This window comes from Trachemys scripta, chromosome 18, assembly GCF_013100865.1.
Source record: "Trachemys scripta elegans isolate TJP31775 chromosome 18, CAS_Tse_1.0, whole genome shotgun sequence".
NCBI classification, from domain to species: Eukaryota; Metazoa; Chordata; order Testudines; family Emydidae; genus Trachemys; species Trachemys scripta.
The window spans coordinates 20,130,379-20,145,841 of record NC_048315.1 but is presented as its reverse complement, the minus strand read 5'-3'; the positions used below and the strand labels follow the sequence as shown (position 1 = coordinate 20,145,841).

Below are 15,463 nucleotides of genomic sequence, written 5' to 3'. Positions count from 1 at the left end.
AGGGACTACAGGCATCCAGCAAGTTGGATAATCTCTTAATGCAATTCTCGCAGGAAGCAAGAAGAGGCGTTTATGTATGTGAAGGTAGGATGGCATGAGCCTGTCCCTGCTCTCTGCTACTTTGGAACACAGGTCTGATCGACTTCATTCAAGCCTGTCATTTCACATTGCTCGTGTACGTCTGGCAGCTCTATCAGTCTTTTATGCACAAATCGAATCATGCAGAATATTGCCAACCTGTTGTTCAGGCCTTCCTGAGAGCCGTGGAAAAATCAAGGGCAGGTGGTAAAATGCCAGACCCTTGCTGGGCTTTAGCTAGAAAATAAAAGGTTCTTATTGATTTTGCAGCTTTTTAGAGACAGTGGAGCTAAAGGGTCTGGTTTTCACCATGGCAAGAGATATGGGGACATGCCAGCTCTGGTATTAGATGATCTCTTTCAAGATATGTTTTGGTTTTTGTTCTGTCCCGAGTTTCACATGCATATTGATGTTTACTTGGAGACACCGTGTCCCTGCCGTGCGAATGGCTCTGTCCTTTACAAGGCATAAGGAGAACTCCTACCTTCTTGTAGTTGATGTTGACAAGGCTGTGAAGATGTTAGATTCTGCTGGTTAGTTCCACTTACAGGATCTGATATTTCACCAGGAGTTAACAAGCCTGTTCCATCCACCACCTTGACGTGAAGAAACCATTTCGGTAAACAAACCTTCTGCTATTGCGAGTGACTTGAAACGGTGGTTACTCAGAACTACTTCTAAAACATTTGAACCCGAGTGCTGCACAAAATTAAATGAAAACAGGAAAAACACTAGAGGACAGCAGCCAATGGAGCATTTGGATAAATGGCTTGAACCAGCCCAAAGACTGCTAATGAAAACAGCTTCCTTGCCATCCCTCAGTATCCAGAATAAGCCAGCTGATTGCAAGGAGGGTGCATTGGGATGGCAAAGCCCTGGGGGGGTGAGTGAAGCCCTGCAGCCCCCGTGCTTACCAAAGACTCTCCAAGGTAGCATCACAGAAATGACTGAGTTGCCTGACGCATGCAATACTGTTGGCTAGACTCAGCTCAGGCTTCTCCAGTAGAGAGAATGTGGGCGTGAGGAGTGACAGCAGTGGCGGGGAGAGATTTATTCATAAGAATGCATTGATTTGACTTAGAACAGCATGTGTAACGTACAGGGTTGGCAGGGAGGTGTTGGGATTGTGTTTGTCTATTGTTTTCATGGGGTTGCATGTACTTAGGCGGGCTTCGTACATGCTTGTCTTCTAAGAGTGGGCAGGGTGATCTTTAGGGGGCACTCTTGAGAACTTAACCATGGTTACACCCTTTTATTAATACTGCAGTAACACTGATTTACCAACCTCCTATGACTGGGCATTGGAGCGTTGGAAATTCATGCCTCTTCATGACAGTCTTTTTACTCCAAAACTCAGGAGTTGTGTCCAATCTGCATAATAGATTCTAAAGCCGGAAAGGACCATTGTGATCATCTCGTCTGACTTCCTGTATAACACAGCATCGGACTTCCCTGAAATAATTCCTGTTTGAACTCAAACAGATCTTTTAGATAAATATCCAATCTCGATTTCAAAATTGCTAGTGTCGGAGAATCCATCACAGCCCTGGGTAAATTGAACCAACGGTTAATTACCCTCGCGATTAAAAAATTTCATCTTCTTTCCAACCTGAATTTGTCTAGCTTCAAATTCCAGCCATTAGATGTCATACTTTTGTCTCCTTGATTGATGAGCCCATTTTTAATTTTTTGTTCCCCATGTAGGTACTCACAGACCATCTAATACAGATTAGAAGAGTCATCTGTTTCCTATTCAAAAAGTCCAGCGCATCCCTGCGTCCCGCAGTGTGAAATTGAGTGGGTGTGTTGCAGCGAAGCTGCTAGCCAGGAGTTGTGTTTGTTACATTATTTCTGTTTTTGGGTACAAACCAATATTTACTAACAAGCTCTTTCTCTTTGATCCGGTGCTTTAACCGGTTGAAAAGGAACGTTGGCTGGAAGTTCTCATTTAAACGAGTATCTATTTGTAATTAAACAAAACAAGCTAAAAACGGCATCTCTCCCTGCAGCGTGTTATCTCTCGTGCACAATGGTGCACTCCTTCATGTTTTCATTAGGACAAAAGAGTTTGCCTCCTCTTTTGATGAGACACAAGAATATAGAGCAGCTGCCATTTTCTGCGGATGGAATGTTTAGTTTCCAGTAGGAAATCCTCATTTCTAATGTTGTTGGTTTTTTTCAGGGGGGTGTGTGTGTGTGTAAAAAAAAAAAAAAAAAAAAAAAAAAAAAAGTCCTCCTCCTGAATGACTCAAACAGCCATTGAGATGGCTTTTTATTGCGGATCTGTAATCAGCTGCCTCCTAGCCGCATGGGCAAATGTTAATCATTCCAACTAGATGCTGCATAGAGTAAATAACTCCATCTTGGGCCTGCTGATTGCCTGGTAATTGAGGAAGGCTTGGGATGTGTGTTTCTACCAGTTAAGATCCCCCTCATTGGGATGATGATTGGCTGTAAATTACAGGGTGACCCTGTTGGAAGCAGATATTTTCTCTTAGAATAACATCTCATTATGGAAGAGTCATGGGGCATTCAGAGATTGTAGTGTTCGGGGGTATGACAGAGGGGAGTGTGGGTATGTACGTAACTGCATATCGTTTTACGCACACACACGTAGCTACCCCTCGGGTGCCGTAGTCCGGGCATCTAAACATTTTAAGGTTTTGTTTGTTCATTACAAGGCACTAGTCCAACATGCTTTTGAACAGGTTTAAAACTGCGTCCTGTCGGTTTATTCGTGAGCTTTTCTGTGGTGTTCATCACTAGCTTCTCCGCTCCTCAGCCAGGAAGTGCTTATGCTCCTTCCACCGGTAGGCACAGAGAGACCCTGAGGTTTGCCCATTGCTGCACAGGGCTCTGAACAGACCCTGGGTCTCCTCCCAGCCCTGACCTTCAACACAAGACAGGCCTTGCTCCCTGTTTGCCATGGATTTCCTTTTGTGATGCTTAGCACAACCAGGATTAGAATAAATATAACACTCTGGGGGCTGCCTGTTTACATTATGCTTACACCCAACCCTGTTCAGCCTTCTGGATCCTGTTCCTACATTGGTGGCTTCGAGCCAGCTCAGTTCAGGAAAGGCGTCTCGTCTGTTCCAGTCACCTCATTTTACTGAAGCAGGATTTTTGTTTAGAATACCACGTGGAATTGTGCTATTTCCTGATATGGCAAATCACTGGAGTTGATAGCTATTCTTCACAAGACCTGCCAACATAGTTAACAAAGACACAGCAGTAGGTAACTGATCCGGCCTGGCCCTGATTATGAGGTTCTTTGAACACTCGTAATAGCTACTGGTTTAGATTTCAAGCAATGTATATTTTTAAAAGTTTATCTGTTCATGTTAATAACAGCCCAGGATGATGTGCTTCTAGTGAACTCTTTCTTGGTATGCACGGGATGTTGGTACTGAATTTTCTTCTTAGGTTTTGAATTGCATGTAAAGAGAGGGGCTGATTACCAGTCTTTTCAGTACACCTCTACCCCGGTATAACGCTGTCCTCGGGAGCCAAAAAATCTTACCGCGTTATAGGTGAAACCGCGTTATATCGAATTTGCTTTGATCCGCCGAAGTGAGCAGCCCCGCCCTCCCGGAGCGCCGCTTTACCGCGTTCTATCCAAATTCGTGTTGTATCGGGTCACGTTATATCGGGGTAGAGGTGTATTTCCATCTGCACAATCGCTTGGGTTTTGGCTTTTGTCTCTGGCTTGGCAATTAATAACTAAACCACAAGATGGCAGCACTGTACTAAAGGGAACATGAACTCCATCTGCTCTGTTGCTAATTCACTTGGGGTTCATAACCCTGAGCTGGTTGACTCTTTTCAGCAATATAAACATTAAGGGAAACAGGATGTCCAGACTCATCCTTTCATTACTTGGGTCCAACACTATTGTTCTCTCCTTGATTCTATGGCTCCCTTTGATAACTCTTAATCTGCGGAATCACTGTTCTCTGCAGAGATCTTCCCTACATTCGATTTGTGCTGAGTTCGTGTCTCCTCCCGTTACTTCATGCCCTCGGGTTTTTAGTACTGAACACTAGTTCAGTGTTGCAACCTCTCTTCTCTTTAGTAAGCGTTCATGAGCGTCTCCAATTAAAATGCAGTTCTGCTCCGTAGAGTGACTAAAAATAGCATAGCAGAGTTCCATGTTTGCCTCGTTTTCATACCCTATTGCGTCAATTTACGAGGGAACAGATGTTTTTCTGTGAGTCCTACAAACTCAACCTGGGTTCTGAGACTCAAGCTGAATTCTTCCCTAATGCACCATCACCAGGCCAAGTTACCTGTGAAACCCAGCCACCTTCCATCTATGGCCTTGGTGGCATCTCTGCGAGCCCATTATCTTCAGAACGTGTCTTTATTTCCACCCCCGTCACCCCATTGTCTTCAGGGGATTTTCCGTGTTGATACACACGAAGGAAGAGAATTCAGCTCGTGTTCTGAGTTGTATGGGTTCTCTGCATGCTTAAGAGGAATAAGAGGTAGTAACAACTTACTGGGTCCTTGAAGTCAGAAGATCTGGGAGTAGAAGAGGGAGCCGTCTGTGCTAACGCCTAGATTCTTTTTGCTAGTCTCTGTACATCAGTGAATAACGAATGATTTTTGTTAGTAGAAAACCGAATTGGCCAGTGCTAATGCAGTACAAAGGCTGAATAGCTGTGACTCATGGCAAGGTTGTAAAATCCAAATACATGTGTGGTGAGGAAGGGAGGTCTGCATATGGGGTTGATGTACCACAATTTGGCTGATGGGAGGAAGCTGTCGGGTGGGTGGTACCAAATGGAGACCGTTTCCCTCCTCCCAGACCACTCATTTGGTTGCTAATCTCATCTCCATTTCACTGCCTATGAATGCAGGTTCTTTAGAGATCAGGTAATCGAGGAGATGTACTAGTCATTCGGAAACTCCTGTGTTCTGAGGAGTATAAATAGTGGCGGTAAAGCTAAATCTCCATTGCCCATCTTGGTTGGGGAGGCTGATTTGTCCCATTTTTGCGGGAAAAGAATCTTTCGCAGCTGACGCAGAAAGCTGCTCTTTGCATCTGAGTCTGTTTGCAGTGGCGGACTCTTATTTCTCCAGCCAGGTGAAGTGGGTTCGTGTTTCTGAGTGGGACTGTCCTTCCGAAGAACAGCAACAAATGAGCGTCAGGTGGAAAGGAGTATGAGAGAACTGTTTCCGCTAATGGTGCTATCTGGGCAATTTATCGTGTTAACACCATCCACAAAGTACCCAGTGAATCAGTATGGGGTGAGCCGAGATTACCCAAACTAATCTGTAAACGCACCAAACCCCAGGTCACGTGATTAGACTCTTCATTGTGTCTGTGTCTTCCCTGCAGCATTAACAGCATGCGCTCTGGGGACGGTGTTATATCCAGCTCTGACAACCAGAGCTGGTTTGGGCTGAGAAGCCCATCATATGGATTGATTGAAAAGCCTCGGGCAGCCCAGGGTTTCCACCTCCCCTCAGTTAGGTACAAACCTATTTAAGCTGGATAAGTCGCTTTGCTTTCCCCATTCTCTCTTGCTGCCTCCGTTACCTCCTTGGTTAGTCTCTCTGCTGAGGTCAGACCTAGAGCAGGTGCGTTTGGTCTTGTTGAATGATCTCCTGGAGGGAGTACGAGAGGGTCCTTAACCCAGCCCTCTCCTATTGGGTTGGGGTGGCTGTACATCCTCTTAAGAGACTCTATCCTGAGACATGAAAATTGATCATATTCATTTGGAAAGAGTTAGACTAGTTAGAACCGGCTCATATGCTCTTATCTCCCCCCCCCCCAATATTTATTCTTGGGGGTGGGGGGTTTATTCCTTTCACTAGTCATTTTCATGTACTAAAGCTGAGCGCTGGAATGCGCATTAAGAAAATATGTACGGCCACTGACCCCATGCAAAGGCCAGAAGGGAATAGTTTTGCCTACATTCTGAACCTTCGCTCATACAGCAGAGGAGAGCGCTTCACTTAGTCTCAAACGCTTTGCATGCAAGCATCTGGCTTTCGTGGGAGAACTTGAATTAGTTGCATGTTCCTGAAGGAGTGTACAAGGAGCGAGAGGAACTGAAAAAGGGCTGTGACGGGGTTGTCCCTGTTAGAGCACTCGGATGCTCTCTGAGTAGCAGAGCCGAGTCCCGGGGACTTAGGGGAAGGTGATTGTGTTCTGTAGCTGGATGTATCTTCTGCAGCACTTTGGAGGGCAACATTTGTTGTGGATCTGTTTCAATTTTAAAAACAGGGATGTTGATTGAATTCAATATGAAAATACCACCATGCAGTGCTTTTCTTCCTTGTGGAGAGAGCACTGGACTCGGGGACTCTGCCACTGCCCTGCTGGGTGACCGTGGGCAAGTCATGTCCCCTCCCTTCCTCAGTTTCCCCAACTTTAAATGGGGCTGATAGATCTCACAGTGCTTTACAAAAGCAGCTATCGATGCTATGTAAGAGCGAGATGGTATATTTTTTTCCAAAGGAGGAAGCCGATTGCCATTACCCTTGTGACTTTTTGCTGCCAGTCTGCCCAGCGCCTGGTTTTCTGTGCCATGGAAGACCTACCAAAGAAACGAACTCCGTTCCCCAGATGGAGTTGGGGATTTCCTCCTCCTTACCCATTTGCTGAGCGGTCTGAGGCTTATATGAGTCCACTGCACTGCACTGAAACGTAAAGACGCTGTCAGGTTGCAGCTGGCTCTCTGGTGCTGAGTTAAATGCCTCCGTGGCTGCTGTGCCTCTGACGTTGTTGGCTCTTTGCTGTGCCTCCCAGCCATCTGAGGCTGAAGTTTCTTCCTCCTCCGCCCAGCTTGTCTTTTGCAAGATGAATGCCTCCCTTTGGTGTCCCCAAGCAACTACATCCTGGGCCAGATATGGCCACACTGCTCCTGCAGAGGGCACTGGTTAATATGCCTCTGCTGCTGGCTGGCTTAGTGTGTGAAGGGGAGAATGAAGAATGAAGAACTTTCGTTAGACCCAGAAGAATGAAGAACTTTCGTTAGACCCAGAAGTCCATTGCACGTACCAGAGAGGAGTCTTGTTGCTGGATTCCTACCCCATCCTCATTCAGCAGAGATGGCCCAATCTTCCAGTGCCCACCTGTGTTCAGTCACAAATTACATTTCATACCTCACTGAACTAATGCAAAAACGCACAAATACTTTTCTGCGGTGTTTGAGTTTTGGCGTGTCACTAACTGATGCAGAAAGTGGGGGAATCTTTATTCAAACTTTTGGGGGCCAACTCTTCACCAAGAAGCTAAAGAGAAATGTTCTGTGCTGCCTACTTTGTTCCCTTTTGCAGTGACAACTGCCCCCCGAGATATTCATGTTTGATCACGTCTTTGCAATGCAGTTTGCCTCTGCATGCTGTGCCGCCTCTATCCCGTTTGGGCCAAAGGAGAGTTGTCCAATCGTGTTCTAAGCAGCTGAGAACTAAGGGATTGCCAGATCGAGATGGAACCGAAAAAACTGTTGGTATGGGAAAACTAAGGGAAACTCCCTGGGGCATGGAGAATATAGAGGCCTTTGCTGATATAGTGGAATTCACTCATTTGCTGTTTTCTATCTACCAAGCTCTCCCGACTCAGTTCATAAGTGAGCAAGACAAATAGGCCTGGGGTTGAATATCTCTTAGGTTTTCCTGTTGTGCTTTCCCCTCAGATGGGACTGGTCATGCCCAAACCTAAAGAAACAATTCCTTACCAGGAAAATGGCCCGCAGCTGTGAGCACGTAGCTGTGGGTTTTATATCCCGTTGCTATTTTACATTTTTCCTATAGCACCCATTGCCACATAGCGTCAAAGCGCCGTACACAAATCATATACCTTTATCAAGCAGTGTAACCATTACTGCATCGTGTATCGTTCGGAGAACCAAAGCACAGATGAGTGATTGGGGGAGTATGGTTACTAACTGAGCAGGAGTGTTTAGGTTATGATGTATTTAATTCAGAAGACCCAAGAAGCTGAGAAACCAGCCACTTAGTTGTGTTGCATTTTACTTAAAAATGTAAATCGGACACCGCACTGGTTTTAAACAGGGGTGTGTGCTGCGGGTGGGGAGCATGGATCATAGCAGATGCTGCATATTTATAAAGGCTAGCTGCCAAAATTCACAGGACGGTCTCCTTCCTATTACTGAGCAATAATTTAACACCTGCTACAAGATCCTTCTAATTTCCTAGGTGTTGGACTGTTTAGCTGAATGGATCATTCCAAGATCTTGAATATCAATCAGTGCTCTGATTGAGGCAGCTTTATCTAGCGATGGGTGTCTGGCTTTTATTTTTTTGGAACAGAATGGCATTTTTTCAGCTGTTGTTGGCTGGCTATGCCTGAAGTGTGCACTTGTCAGAAAACGTGACCTTTCCTTCAGCTTCTGGGCTCCTTCCCCCAGCAGTATTTTCTACATGGCTGCCCAGACCTAGCTTGGTTGGGTTGTGAGGGTTTGGACAGTGTCTCATGCCTCTGTTTTAAATGGTAACGTGCCTGTGCGAGGACAGTGATAATCTTTTTGCCCGTGGATGGCGCCAGAGAGAGCAACTGCAAGGGAGATTTCAAAGTGCCTCTTTGGGAACGTGGTGAGACAAACCCTGGTAGGAGATGACAAATACTTGAGTGAGTAGGATTGAAATTTTTTTTGGGGGCGGGGGGGTGGGGGTGGAGGGATGAAACAGCACTAAACAGGGAGTCTTACGGCAGCGCAGGGTATCCCAGCCGTCCAGCAGAGCTCTGTGTTCCCTGCACGATGTGCTCACAGCCACGCCAGAGAAGCAAACAGTTCACAGTGTTGAGGTCGGCGTGTGCGTCCCTAGCTAGTTTCTCTGCTGCCTGCAAAGAGCAGTTCATCAAGCAGAGTTTAAAGCTAGAATGAATCTTGCTTCTCACCACGCTGCCAAAGCCCCCTCATTCCCCAAAGCGAGATGAGAAGGAGCATGATCTTTTAGTCTGGCAGAAAGCAGCAGACTAGCGCTGCCTGGAGGGAAAGACTTTAAAAAAATAAATGTGTTCCAGCATGCCTGCTGAAATCTAGGCCCTCTTCCTTCTCTCCCCTAAAACCCATCCCACTGCACAAAATAAGTGCCTGCTGAAATCTAGCATCATTTTTCCTTCTCTGCCACATCCCACCCAAAAAACCAATCCCACTGCCACAAAGAGCAAGTTAGAGGATGTTTAATGGTTTAAACAAACGTGGAAAGCCATTTTCAGGACTGGATTAAATACTGATCACTTATATAGCACTTGACCTCCAAGCACGTCAGACGTTCACGCGCCATACCTCTGACGGGGAAAAGGAAGTGGAGGACTATGACTTCCCCGAAGCTCCAGAGGAAATCTGCGTCATGGGGAATTACTAGTTTTCAATCCTGTGCTCAGACCAGGGCAGTGCCTGTTCCAATCACCAGGCAGGGACAGTCCTTGGCATTTAGCTAGAGGTCACCTGCGCCCATCACATAAATAAACTGGATGAAGGGCCCGGTGGCCCTAATCTGAGCTTTCTGGTTCGGCCACTTGCGCCATTTAACTTGAGTGTATCTTAAACTGTTGTGCGGGAGGCAAATTGCAATGTGGAGGTGAGTTGTTGTAGGAAAGGGGTCTGACTGAGTATGAGCAGAAGATCCTAAAGCACCTGTCAGTGTTGGTGCTAAAGCCACTCTAGTGTAAATCGTGTGGATCTTATCCTCCAAGGAGCTGGACGCTTGCTCTGATACTGAAAGGCTGCTTCGCCCATCTCCCAACCGAAAAGTCAAATTGCATCTGTGGCTGTCGGAATGATCTTTCAGATACGTATCCGTGCAAATGCCCATAGCCTCCCAGGTTGGGTGTCTTTGTAATGAAACAAACGCACTGTATATGCCCCATACGCAGCTTTAAAACGCCAACAGCTCCCTCCATCCTGGGAAGTACCATGTGGGGAGAGGCTGCTGTACATCCAAGATCGGGCTGGTGGTGGTGTGGGAGGGAAGGGGGGGGGCGGGCTTTGAGGACAGCCTCCTTGGTGAGCATTGGTTGCTTCTCTCTGCATATAAACCTGCCAGCCACATCTCTCTGGAGCTCCTTAATCTGTTCACCTGCTTTTCTCTGTTTTCTTCCTCGTTTTAATGGGCTAGTAAGTGGAAGATTCCTGTTTTAAGCAGCAGAACATTACACTTCATTAGCTGCATTACACACTTGGTTTAATTTCCAATTAGCCTTAGATAATAACAAAGTAATCTGATTGCTCATTCTGGTGAGTATCCTGTCTCCCCTCCTGGTTTACCTCCACTCCCGCCCTTTTCCATGGAGGTTGGTAGAGAAAGACCCACTCTCTTCCAACCCAGCCACCTCCCGCTCCCTTGTTAATATATTTCCCTCTGCCATTTGCATTGAGCTGTGTGGCTGAGCTGCCAGAGGGGAATATTCACAAACGCAGCACAGCTGCTTAACGCAGGTTTCTCCGGGGCCTAGTGGAGCCTGTTAGATTAGCTCCAGAGAATGGTTCTCACTAGTGCTGTAATGCACCATGTATGTTTATGGTGTTAAATACACTGGAATAGCCTCCAGCATGGGATTTTTGAAGGCGCCTCAGTGATTTAAGTGTCCAGATCCCACTGAAACTTCATTTGAGTGCCCAACTCCCTGGGGGAATCCGAGCCTAAATGCAAAATTATCACCGTTCGGCCAGACTGTTCTAAACTCCGCTTGCTACAACTGCCTTGGAATGGTGTTTAAATGTGACGTTTGCCAAAAGCCAGGTGAGAGGTGAAATCAGCCAGTTTGTGATAGTGATTCAGACCAGGGGTTTTGTCTGGGATTAGTAAAGGAGAGACTGAGGCCCCCAAGATGCTCTGGCCCAGCATTAGTCCTCTTTGTGCCGTGTGATTTATGATGGATAGGTAGGTCCTGAAACAGGTCTGATGCAAATAGGAGCAGGATGCCACGTGATGCCGTTGGGGGGTGCATGGTTTGGGATGTATAAATAAATTAGCTAGTGTGATGACTGAGCAGGGAATCCGAGGAGGCTGTTGGTTAGATCAGAGCGGCATTGGCAGCTGGCAGTCAGCATGGAGGATCCTCTCTTGGTTCGCAATGGAAGAATCGCCCAGCTAAGGACATCAATCTCTAGGGTTTGTTTTAAAGCACTCAGCATTATGGCATCTAGAGCTGAAATACAAACTAGCGAATGTACGCGCGTGCGCATGCCGTGGTTCTGGAACACTGGTTCTGTAGCAACTGGTGACTGATGCTTTGTAAAACTTTTGCAGGATTGTATTTGCAATATTCGTGTCCTTTTCAGAGCAGTGTACAGGGAAACCTAAAGAAACCATCCAGTGGAGCAGCAGCAGACTTTTATAGAGGTGGTTCTGTAACAGACGGTCAAACAATTTAGTACTAGAAACCTGGGGGACGCTTTAGCAGATGAACATTAGATGTGGGTTTCCCTGCATACGATGTGCATTGTTGTATTCCGTTTTTATATCTCTAATGAAAATGATATCTAGCTCTTGTATGGCACTTTTCCTCAGTAGTTCTCAAAGTGTAACCCACACACCTCCTGGGTGTGGTGTTCTGTCCCATCTAGTGACACTGAGACCAAGAGAGAGAGATTGAATCTGCTCTACAGCCAGTTGGCTTTTAGCTCATGCAGTAGAGGTTCATGCGTTTAGCTCCAGAGGTCTCAGGTTTGATCCCGCCTGCCAATGACCGGGGTCTGTCGGTGTTACAAAAGCACTTGATGGGAAAGGTCAGCATCATCTCCAGTTTACAGAGTTTTATATAGTGTGATATTGGGTAGTTGTATGTGTTGAACTCCAGCTTACAGCCCCATAGCACCCAATGTGCATTTTCAGTGACAGAAGCTTTTTTGTTGCTATATTGGGTAGCTGTTCTGTATTAAGAATCTTCCTATGACGCCAGGTTAGGATATACAGCTCCCGAACTCCCAGATTACATGTGAGAGGGAAGGTCTTGTGATTTGAGCATGGAACTAGGGGCTTGCTACTCCCCGGCAAGCCAGGCTGTGAATCGCCAGGCAGTAACGTCCCAAGTGAACGCTGCTACAGCGGACTAGAAATCCGGGCATGTGCTTTGGCTACTACCATGTGTAATGTACTGCAGTATTTGCAGTAACTAGATCCTGTACAGCACCTGGTAGACAAATGATTGTAGTGGGAAGGACTTGTAATCAGGGACGGTTCTTGTCTGTTAGACAACCAATTGGGAGAATCACCTGCTTCAAAATCTGCATGTTGCCTCCTTTCAAACTGCGTTCCTCGGCAGATCCTTGCCGTGTGATAGAGCGTTTTCATTTCTTAGTAAGTGCTTTTCACATAGGAAGAAAGTTCTGTAGACGTTCTAGTGCCATCCAAACAACTCCGACTGAGGCTTACAGGGACTGGCTAGGGGGCAAAATAGGCTTCATGTACCACTTCCAATGCCCATAGGGAAACTGGTTCCCTGTCACGCGGCAGACTCTGATCAACAAAGAACAGAGTTAACCGTCTCTCCTCGTTGGAAGTGAGAGAGGCTGGCCTCAACCCAAGTTAAGCTCAGGAAGATCCTGTCAATCTGAATAGATGTTTGAAGCCTGTAGCTAGCTGGGGTGTTTTGCCCACCTGACCCACACCACTGCTCCACTGTGTACTGACATCTTTCTTGGCTGCATACCCGGAATTAGTATTGCAAAAGGCAGTGCTTGTAGGAAAGGCCATGTTCCTTTGGACAGCATGGATAGGCCACGCCTTTAGCCTCTCTCTACCTGACCATCTTTTACATATCCTCCGTGGACATGATGCTCTCTGCACCATCTGCTCTGCTGTGGGCCCCTAGTGGTCTCATGCTTTATCAGCAGTGGTCTCCTAACAGCAATGCAGTTTTTCTCCCTCTCCTTCCTCCCTCAGCTACCCAGAGCATTTTAGGAGGGACTCTAACTTTGCGTAGCCCATGAAGAGCAAATTGCAAGATTGCCTTGAAACTTTGGGTCTCCCATGAGTTGCCACTGCACTGTCAGATTAACATGGGTCTCTGAAGGGTTTGGTGACAGCTACTTATCATAGGCCATGACATTGAGGCAAAGTCTCAAACATGGCCCAGCTGCATAACATGTGATAAGACAAGTTAATCCCTCGAGTCCTGGGAGACACACGAACCGTGAATGCCTCTCCTCTTCTCTTCCTCTCCTAGGTGGTGGCTAACGCGGTGGCTGCCTTGTCAGAGATCAGCGAGTCGCATCCCAACAGTAACTTGCTGGATCTAAACCCTCAGAACATTAACAAGCTGCTGACCGCCCTGAATGAATGCACCGAATGGGGCCAGATCTTCATTCTGGACTGTCTGTCTAACTACAACCCCAAGGATGACCGCGAGGCTCAGAGGTATGCGCGCTGGCTCACACCTTCATGTGTGGCTAGTGGCCTTTCTGAAGTAAAAGTTCTGATGGATTCGCTGCAGTGTCCCATCACCTGTCTGAGGGTGGGAGCTTGATGTAATGGGCTGCGATACAGGCCTCGAATAGCCTTCAAATAAAGCAGCTTGAAAAGCCGTGAGAGTTTGATATTCCAGGTGTTGCACACACAAGAATCCATTGGGAATTGCTACTAAGTTGCACAGATCCCACCTCTCTGCTCACCATGGTCCTTTAAAGGGCTAAACTCTTCATAGCAAACCACCGGTCCATCAATGGATCCGTCAAAACCAATGGTGGTATGGCAATTGGCACATGCACTTTGCACAACCCAGAAGTTGGTAGGACTACGCCTCTTAAAGGAGACGTAGACAGAAAATTGGGCTCTGTGCCCTTTTTTTTGCTATTTGTATGTAAAGAGGGGCCTGAAAGACTTTTTTGTTTTCTTTGTATAAAACAGCTTGTTTTCTCACACTGTCAGGTTCTGTCTAGGCTGGAAAATTCGATGGTGCCAAGAAAACTAGTCTAAATTATGGCATCATGGGACTGACGATAAAGTTGAGGGATGAGATGGGGAAAGGATTTCTGTCACTGTTTAAAACTCACTGTTTTTGGGAATACCTCTTTAACTTCAGTGACTGACATTGAAAAGAAGAGCTTGTATTAGATTCATTACCCCCACCCACGCCCTTCAGTTAAGATGTTAAGAAGTCCTAGCAAACATGTGTTAGACCTTCCCTGATCCTCCCCCAAAGCCAGGAAAGACCAATCTCTACATCCTGAATAGTAGGGAAAAAACAAGCAGAAAAAAGCACTGTTTAAAAAAAATAACGCCTTCTGCTTTCTGTATCCTTCCTAAAGAAGCTAAAAGGTCACAAGCCTAATGTATTTATGCAAGTCTGCTTTAATTTGCTGGGTTTTTTCAGTGCCTGCATTTTTGAGACAGAACAGATAATCCCCTTAAAAAAAATATCTGTAGGATGAATTTTCCCCTCATCCTTGATGTTTTAAGATTTCCTTGTCTTGTTTCAGAAAACAGACTCTTAATCAGGTCTAGGAACCTACAGAGATCTCCAAGCACCAGGCCTGTGTTGTCTTAGCTTTACCCGAATGGGGCTGCCTGCTGAACAGCTCTGAACATGTCCTGCTCACTCTTCATATTTAAATTCTCTAAAAGTCAGGGTGTGGAACTGGATGGAATATAAATGCAGTTGCTGCCTTATATGGCGGTTGGCATTGCTGACGTCTGACTGCAAGGGGTTACTTGCCAACTATGGGTTCCTGGGTCCATGTGTTTCTGAGAGGCCCCCATTCAGCTGAGGACTTATAGGAGAAATTCAGAAATAATCTGAAAATCCACATAGTCTTTTCTGTCTCTAGCATCTGTGAGCGGGTGACTCCCCGGCTGTCTCATGCCAACTCGGCCGTGGTGCTTTCTGCCGTGAAAGTCTTGATGAAGTTCCTGGAGCTCTTACCCAAGGAGTCTGACTATTACAACATGCTGCTGAAGAAACTGGCCCCTCCGCTTGTCACGCTGCTGTCCGGAGAGCCTGAAGTTCAGTATGTTGCCCTGAGAAACATCAACTTAATTGTGCAGAAAAGGTACAGTCCAGAGTACTGCTCTCGCTCGGTGTGGTGAAAGGGGATCTGGCTGAGTTAATCCATTCAGAAGTTTGTGTGTCCAGGAGTGCTAATTGTGATGACCCAACCTCCGGGTCTGAGGAGTTGGTTGACTAGTCCTGTTTCCTGTATCCTTGAACGCACTGTTGTCGGCTGGAGTCATCGACTGTTTTTACAGCTGATTGGTTCTACCAGCATCACTGTTGTGTTTCTTTAACCAGCCAAGATTTCTTGGGGAAGGCGATTTGGGACATGCATTCCTTTTCTCCCTTCTCCCTGCCATGGAGATACAAAAGAGCCTTCCCTCCACTGTCAATCAAAGAATCTAAACTGAGAGAAGGGGATCAACCTTTGTTTTCTCAGCAGGTTCAAATACTGTGATCTCTTGATGATAT

General features: G+C 46.4%; 1 protein-coding gene across 3 annotated transcripts in view; it reads left to right on the top strand.

The window, feature by feature from the left end:
• AP2B1 (adaptor related protein complex 2 subunit beta 1) overlaps window positions 1–15,463 on the top strand; it is a 99,914-nt gene that overhangs the window by 17,740 nt on the left and 66,711 nt on the right. For all 3 annotated transcript variants that reach the window (XM_034752857.1, XM_034752856.1, XM_034752855.1), the window contains exons 6-7: window positions 13,229–13,419; window positions 14,829–15,050. In XM_034752857.1, coding sequence (XP_034608748.1) covers window positions 13,229–13,419; window positions 14,829–15,050 — 413 coding nt within the window. The remainder of the gene's footprint in view (window positions 1–13,228; window positions 13,420–14,828; window positions 15,051–15,463) is intronic.